The sequence below is a fragment of the Electrona antarctica genome (assembly GCF_951216825.1).
Source record: "Electrona antarctica genome assembly, chromosome: 15".
NCBI classification, from domain to species: Eukaryota; Metazoa; Chordata; class Actinopteri; order Myctophiformes; family Myctophidae; genus Electrona; species Electrona antarctica.
Genome location: NC_136796.1, coordinates 27,993,922 through 28,002,557, shown reverse-complemented (window position 1 = coordinate 28,002,557; position 8,636 = coordinate 27,993,922). Strand labels below are relative to the sequence as shown.

Sequence of the window (8,636 nt, the reverse complement as noted above, 5' to 3'; positions counted from 1 at the left end):
GTTAGGTGATGGACAAGATGGAAGTGATGATGAATGATGATTTTAACTGACAAGAAAGGAAACGGGTAACAATCAGTAGTGCAAAAAAACCAAAGGCATAATCAGCCGCGTTAACACCAAGGAAGCTAGAAGCAGCTTCTTGCTTCGTGCTCCCATGTTATCTCTATGTATACCAGCTTTTTCGTTTTGAAGCTTGGAATGAACAGCTTTTTTTCTCCTGAAAACTCAACTTTGACGCAGCTTTTAAAAGCTGGGTTTTGGCTTCGAGTTTTCACATTTTTCAATTCTGAACAAAAAAAGGAAAAAAATAGCAAATTTCTGTTTGCTGGACTCAAACAGAATTATACTAAGGCACCACCATTTTTGTGATTTTTCGGTTAGTGTTTTCCCATTTTTCAATTCTGAACAAAAAAAGGAAAAAAATAGCAAATTTATTTTTGCTGGATTAAATTGAACAAATATACTTATACTAAGGTCCCTTGACCCTAGAATGGGGTTGCTAGGTGTAAGTATGTAGGACTAGTAGCATGCCAAAGTTTGTGCTATTGCCATAGAGAATGCATTGGGCGTTTAAGTTAAATAACTCAGGAACTACAAAACATTTCAAAGTAAAAAGTTCCAGCATGTGTCTCCACAGTAAGCTGAATAATAAAAAGTGTGAATGGAGTTTCTAGGTGAAAGTGCTTTTTTTACGTGCCAATGTCTGCCATTGAGCCCCATTGTAAATGTCTCAAATTTGAAAGCACTATATTTCTAAAACTATGAAACATTTCAAAGATTCCTTTTCAGGCAAACATGTCCACCGTAAGATGAACCTAAGTAGGCTAGAATGAAATGAAATCTATATTTACCCAGGGTATCTGGGCTAAGCTCAAGAACTTGTTTCCAGCCAGGCCCTGCTCATAGAACACATTTCATCGTAGTGGTTGATGCCTTGTTCAAGGGCATTTCAGCGGTGGTAATTTTAACGCGTCGGACGGCTGGTTCGAACTGGGAACCTTCCGGTATCTAGACCCCGCCGCTATCCATTCGGCCACCACTGCCACAATGGGGTTGCTAGGTGTAAGTATGTAGGACTAGTAGCATGCCAAAGTTTGTGCTATTGCCATAGAGAATGCATTGGGCGTTTAAGTTAAATAACTCAGGAACTACAAAACATTTCAAAGTAAAAAGTTCCAGCATGTGTCTCCACAGTAAGCTGAATTATAAAAAGTGTGAATGGAGTTTCTAGGTGAAAGTGCTTTTTTGACGTGCCAATGTCTGCCATTGAGCCCCATTGTAAATGTCTCAAATTTGAAAGCACTATATTTCTAAAACTATGAAACATTTCAAAGATTCCTTTTCAGGCAAACATGTCCACCGTAAGATGAACCTAAGTAGGCTAGAATGGGGTTGCTATGTGTAAGTATGTAGGACTAGTAGCATGCCAAAGTTTGTGCTATTGCCATAGAGAATGCATTGGGCGTTTAAGGTAAATAACTCAGGAACTACAAAACATTTCAAAGTAAAAAGTTCCAGCATGTGTCTCCACAGTAAGCTGAATAATAAAAAGTGTGAATGGAGTTTCTAGGTGAAAGTGCTTTTTTGACGTGCCAATGTCTGCCATTGACCCCCATTATACATTTCTCATGAAAAACATGGTGATACCAGCATCATCACATGCTCATGAGGCTGAGCAGTATATAGTCTTCTGCATTCCAAGAAAGACACCTGACCCATGGCTGACATTTTGTGTGTTTGAGAAGTTAAATGTTACGTTACGCAAAAGGTCAGCCGAGAGTAAACAACCGGAGGCAGGGAGAGATAGAGAGAGAGAGAGAGAGATGGTGACACGGCGGCATTTTCCCTTCACAGAGATTAAATTGAAAGTGCCAAGGAAAATGTGGAAGTGTTTTTTTCTCCTTCTCCTCTTTGCCTTCGCAGTGAAGAGCTGCGTGGAAAGCATTCTTCAAAGCATGCAGCTATGTGTGTGTGTGTGTGTGTGTGTGTGTGTGTGTGTGTGTGTGTGCGTGCGTGCGTGCGTGCGTGCCACTGCGTGCGTGCGTTTGAGAGAGATCGAGGGACACAGGTAACTCAACGAGGTTGGGAGAAAAAAACAACAACAACCATAATGAATAATAAAAATGTGATTTCTTTCATTTTTATTCAGCGTCTCCACACATATTTCAATACATATTTACACGTTTTTGTACAATGAATATATCTTTTTTATGTGTAACCTATTGTGGACTTTTAGCCCCGAGGTTGTGTCACAAATACATAATTCACAGTGCAATATGAACTTTGTGCACTCATGTCAGTTTTATGTACACACACACACACACACACACACACACACACACACACACACACACACACACACACACACACACACACACACACACACACACACACACACACACACACACACACACACACACACACACACACACACAACACACACACACACACAAAAACGTGTGCATGCTGTACACGTATGAACCACAGACATAAAGGAAATCCATTCAAATTGCTTTGCACACAATCAAATCCTCAACCTTAATTAATCCATTTGTAACACCGGGAGCGTACAAGTGGGACCAAATGGACCTGTGCTCTCCAGGAGTTAAATTAACGCTCACGATTTGACAGCGCAGTGATTGATTGTCCAGACCTGGCACAGTGGAACCAATTAAAGATTGTCTGGATAGTACAAAGACCCTCCCTATCCGGAACCCGCAGGCAGACCCAGAGTCGATGCTCAAAGTACCATAATTGGAATTTAATTGGCCTTCCATCTGACCCAGATTTCTGAATGTGCAGTGCTTCTGCAGATGCACCGGATTTAATAAGACTAACAATAATAAAAAACGCTACATCTGCCTGTCACGACAGAACCGCTATTCAGAACGTGGGTACGCCGACATCACCAAGGCATGGCGACCTGCGGGTTTCAATGGCAGACGGAGTAGGTACAGGGAGGGGGAGAGGGGGATTCTGTAGGATTAAGGAGGAGTGAGCGGATTCTAGGAGCCGAGGTCGGGATTATTCTCCCGCAGACGTGCCATTCGAGTGACAAACCATCAACAACATCAAATTCCGGGGCTACCTGGGACCAGTTCAGAGCCGTTCCGATTACAAAACACAACCGATAGGGGCGAACGGCAGCAGCCGAATATACACCACCTTAAGAATAACTCAAATGCACAGTGTTGGACTGATGTTTCTCAGGGTTTGAACTCCTACCGCTTATCCAGCCATATTATCTGGATAGTACGACAAATGGTTAAAATAGATAATCTACAAGCTGACAATTTTTGCTAAATTGTCAAAAGTTTTGATCATTTTTGACAATATAATGAGAAAATAGGAACGCCGGGATGAAAGTGGTTAAACCCCGTTTCTATGCCCTTCAGGTGGTTTTAGTTCAACTGTTCCTTCAGCTCCAAAAGTAATCTGTCAGAACGGCGATAATTCAATCCTTTCTGTAGCTGCGAGGGGCTAATTCTTCCCAAGCAATTTGACATCCAATCAGACTTGTTTGCTTCATCATACATCAAATCCAGGGAGCGCTAGTGGTATGGGACACAACCCAACACTGTGGAGAAGGTCAGATGCATGCCATGATGTGAGCATAAAGTGAATGCACCTCTGAGAATTATCTTTGGTTGCGACCTTTTAGGAAATATTTGAGCTACTATTTTGGCTGCTCAGCGTAAAATAAGAGGTTATTTTAAGGGCAAGAGTTCCATAAAAGATGAGAAAAGGGGGTCTTGCTTGACCCCCCTCCCCCCCATTTTGACTTGGCAGTCTAGCCACATAAATTACATTTCTTATTAGGCAATATCATGTCTGCAATTTTCCCCCTGACTGTCAAACATTTAGACAATGATCAGTGTAGTTTTATACCACTGTGTGTGTGTGTGTGTGTGTGTGTGTGTGTGTGTGTGTGTGTGTGTGTGTGTGTGTGTGTGTGTGTGTGTGTGTGTGTGTGTGTGTGTGTGTGTGTGTGTGTGTGTGCGTGCGTGCGTGCGCGCATGTGTGCGTGCGTGCGTGCGTGCGTGCGTGCGTGCGTGCGTGTGTGCGTGTGTTCACAGTGATCTGGCACCGCCCTTCTCAACTTTCCGCATGCGCTGCGTGCATGTGTGTCTACTCTTCCCCCTCGCTGAGAATTTAGCGCGTTCGCAGCAGGAAGCGCTCACCTCCTTATTAGCTTCCCGTGGCACGTTGCGCTGTGTGTGACCCTTGAACTCCTTCCTCCCCTCCCTGGCACACCCCCACGCTCGCTGCCAGGGCCCTTGGGGAGACATCAGGCTTGTATTGGGTCTCGCTGCGGTGGGCCTGTGAGTCAGCCAGCCTGTTGGTCAGAGCGAGTAGAGGATTGCCTATGTCTTCCCGCCTGTCTCTTTAGCTAGCTCTCTCTCTACCATGTCCTCAAGACGAGGACAATCGTTATAGTAACTCTCCAATACCATGATGCATTATTTTGTGACACCTCATTTTGTACCAGGCGGAGGAAGGTTTTGCGGAATTTTTTTTGGCAAAAAATATCTTTCTGTTTCGTAGCACCAAGTGATTATTTTCAGACACGTATAGGAACACACAATGAACAATCATTGTGAACAATGCCCTTCGCACGTAACACGGATGCCACGACAAAAATACAGTACGTTGAATAGTAAGTTAGTGGGTGTGCAGATATACGACAGTACACAAACACAGTCCTAAAAAGTGCCGATGTATAAAACAGTAAAAAAAAAAGAAACAATGAGTTGATCATGGCAACATTAGTCCTTTTCTTCCTCTGTTCTCTGTTTTCTTTTGTTTTTGTATTACTGCATTGGCTCTCAACGTGCGGTCCGGTTATGGGCCGATTTGGTTTCCATTTGTACCTCCGGTGGTCCCCTGGACCCCGACGTCGAGAACAAGAGTTTTACTGGTCCCCTCCACCAATCGGAGGCAAGCAGCGAGTCCCGTCAGCAGAACAGATCGTCCTCCTCTTCCACGTCAAAGGAGGGCACAGTCTGTTCCAACGAGCTCACTTCCTGCTCGCTCTCCCGCGCCGTTCCTGACACAGCGGCCGTCGCCTGGTGGAACCACGGGTGTGCGAGGAGCTCACCGGCGGTCAGTCTCTCGGCAGGCTCCTTGCGCAGGAGGCTCTGCAGCAGGCACCGGGCCCCGGGCGAGAGTCCCTCGGGCAGGCAGCACTGGCCCCGGCGGATCTTGGAGAAGAGCGTGGCTGGGTCGGGATCGTGGAATGGGTAGCGGCCCACCAGCATGGTGTACAGCATGACGCCCAGGCTCCACACGTCGGCCATCTTGCCGGAGTACGGCGCCGAGCCGCTGAGGATCTCCGGGCTGACGTAGGCAGGGCAGCCGTGCGTGTCGGACATGGAGTCGTCTGCGGGGTCGGCCAGGACGTGGCAGTCCTCCACACTCTCCAGTCTCACCTGAGTCCTGCAGGAGACGGAGGAGGAGGACATGGTTAACACCGTCACATCGTCTCCAAACAGTGATTCTCAACATGTGGGCCAGGGGCCCCCAAATAATTGGCAAAACACTGAGATTGAAATGATTACACAACATTGATATTTTAAATATTATAGTGATACCAATAAATACGTGACACTTTCTGTGTGTGTGTGTGTGTGTGTGTGTGTGTGTGTGTGTGTGTGTGTGTGTGTGTGTGTGTGTGTGTGTGTGTGTGTGTGTGTGTGTGTGTGTGTGTGTGATAATCCATTGATCCGAGCCAGAACATAATCAATTGATTGATCATTCAAATCAAGGTACTCTGAAAATGAACGTGGCCCACACATCTGACCACTTGCCTTAGGCTGCGAACATTTTCGTGCATTTTCAAGTGGGCCCTAGATCCAGAAAAGGTTGAGAATCACTGTCTTAAAACAACTCTTACAACTTTTGACCAAAATCAAGGGCGGCTGTAGCTTAGTGCAGTGGTTCATGTGTCACAAACTAATAATATATTTGACCGTGGACCCCCTCCTGAAAAGATTTTGTGCTAGGGTTTTGTGCAAGATTTGAGTTAATAAATGTTTACAAAATGGGCCTGTTACAAAATGTTCACATATTTCAAGATGGGAGGTCTTCAGGAATTGTGTATTAAAAAACGGAACAAAAAAAATGTGACCTGTGTGTTCTCGAAAGAGGAAAGGTATTCAAAGCCAAAAGCGCATACCTTGATGGCGTAAGCACACTGTGTGTGTGTGTGTGTGTGTGTGTGTGTGTGTGTGTGTGTGTGTGTGTGTGTGTGTGTGTGTGTGTGTGTGTGTGTGTGTGTGTGTGTCTATTTCTGACAGCGATTATGTGCACCACTGTCAAACATGTCAGAGGGATGTTATGGTGAAGTCAGCGGTTGCATCATGGAAAATTCAGCATTCTCTAGCCTCAAGCTGCACACATGCACGCGTGTGCGCACGCACACACACAAACACAGAATGAGAGAGAGAGGAGTGGGGCAGTCGTCATTCCCCAATTCCTGCCCCTAATTAAACAATCACTAATTCCAATTCCTGGACATGGAAATTACAGATTGCAACTTTAACCCGGCATTCAGGGTGGGAACCCCTTTTGGTGTTTTAAGCATGATGTTATACTTTAGCTATTGAAAAATAGCAGATTAGCAGATTTTTCAAAAATAGCAGATCTACAAGCTCAAATCTTGAAGATGTGTGCAAATCTTTGAATATAATTATATTCTGTGAACATTTTTAACTCAAATCTTTGCTTCTGGGGGGGTCCCTGGAACAACATATTTTCAGATGGGGTCCACGGCCAAATACAGATAATTCTGGGGGTCCTTGACATGGAAAGGGTTGAGCACTACTGACATAGAAACAGAGTTTTTTCAGAAAACTGTTTTCACTGATTTTGAAGCCATTTTTTTAAATCGTCCTCAGGTCAAAATGGGTTAAGTCAGTGATTGTCTACGTTTGTCATTTGTAGTTTGATATGCATTAAAGACCCCCATTTGATACCAATGTTTTTTTGTCTGGATAGACAGTAACTCTGAGTGTACAAATGGAACGGGTCTCTCTCTCTAGGTCGTCCTCAGATCTCTAAGTGGTCCTCAGGTCCATCTGATTCCATTTGTACACCCTTGGTGTTACAAAGCCTACCCATAAGAGTCCTAACCTCTGAAACAGCCATAGGAGCTAGAACCGGTAAAGCATGCACGCACGCACAAACGCACACGCACACACACACACACACACACACACACACACACACACACACACACACACACACACACACACACAGAGAGAAAGTGTCACGTGAACTCGGGCCAAGATGAATTAGCCTAGCTGCCCGATAGCAACTTTCTCCTGACTTCCTGGCACTCGCACATAAACATAAGAATAAATCTACACCCACACAAACACAGCTCTCACTGTGCTATATTTAGCCATGTTAATGGGCCCAGTGGTGGAAAGTAACTAAGTACATTTACTCAAATACTGTACAGTAAGTACAATTGAAAGGTCCTTTTATGAGTATTCTGTTTTTTCCAAGACTTTACACTTCTACTCCACTACACCTCAAAGGCAGATTTAACACTTCTTTGTTTTACTCCGCTACAATCATTTGACAGTTTTAGCTACTAGTTACTTTGCAGATTTAGATTATTAATACAACTATGGGCTATTCGAAAATTGACAATCTACAAGCTCACAAGAGTAACTTTGCTGCCAATACTTTTGTTTTGTAGCCTACTTTTAGTAAGTAAAAGCTTGAATACAGGTAATTTACAGTAAGTTTTTTTTCATATTGTGGCACTGCTACTTTAACATACCGGGAAGTAAAAATCTGAGTACTTCTTCCAGCCCATGCCAACACTGTAGCAGCAGAAGGAGCGTGCATGCATGTATTTATTTTATTTAGCTCATAATGTAATGTAAAGTGGATGAAACCCTTATGAGATGCCCCCCCCCCCCCCCCCCACCGTCTCATTTTCAAGGGGGTCCTTGGGACTGTCACAGTTGCTGGGGAGCATGAGTTAATTGCCCGAAAATACATTATGCACATTCCCGTAAGTCTTTAGCCCTAGTGACAGACAGGAACGCTTGCACGCTCCCGCACGCACGCACGCACAGTCGCACACACGCACGCACACACACACACACACACACACACACACACACACACACACACACACACACACACACACACACACACACACACACACACACACACACACACACACACACACACACACACACACACACACACACACACACACACACACACACACACACACACACACACACACACACACACACTAGGAGATAAGAGTTTCATCACACATTGTACGGGTGAGGACACTTTCAGACACGTCACACACTCATCAGATGATAACACACGCGTGATTCGCCTGCACGCGTACATGAGTAATATAACACTGATGCCCCCATCAGTAGGAACAGGTACGATGGATGAATGCAGAGAGAGAGAGAGAGAGAGAGAGAGAGAGAGAGAGAGAAACATAATGGAGAGAGTTTAAGGGGTGGAGAGAATGAGTCATCCTTCTGTTGAAAATACACATCTTCTCTATCTCCTCCTTCCCTCCTATCTAACTGTCTCTCTCTCTCTCTCTTTGCTATCTGCACCTGGGTCCCACACACTCACGGCGCCAGCCATCC

General features: G+C 44.8%; 1 protein-coding gene across 1 annotated transcript in view; it reads right to left on the bottom strand.

Annotated features, from left to right (window-relative positions):
• Positions 1-2,113: 2,113 nt before the first annotated feature.
• Positions 2,114-8,636, bottom strand: part of trib1 (tribbles pseudokinase 1) — a 13,403-nt gene continuing 6,880 nt past the window's right edge. Inside the window, exon 3 of the mRNA XM_079523523.1 lies at positions 2,114-5,436. Coding sequence (XP_079379649.1) covers positions 4,956-5,436 — 481 coding nt within the window. The 3' untranslated portion in view covers positions 2,114-4,955. The remainder of the gene's footprint in view (positions 5,437-8,636) is intronic.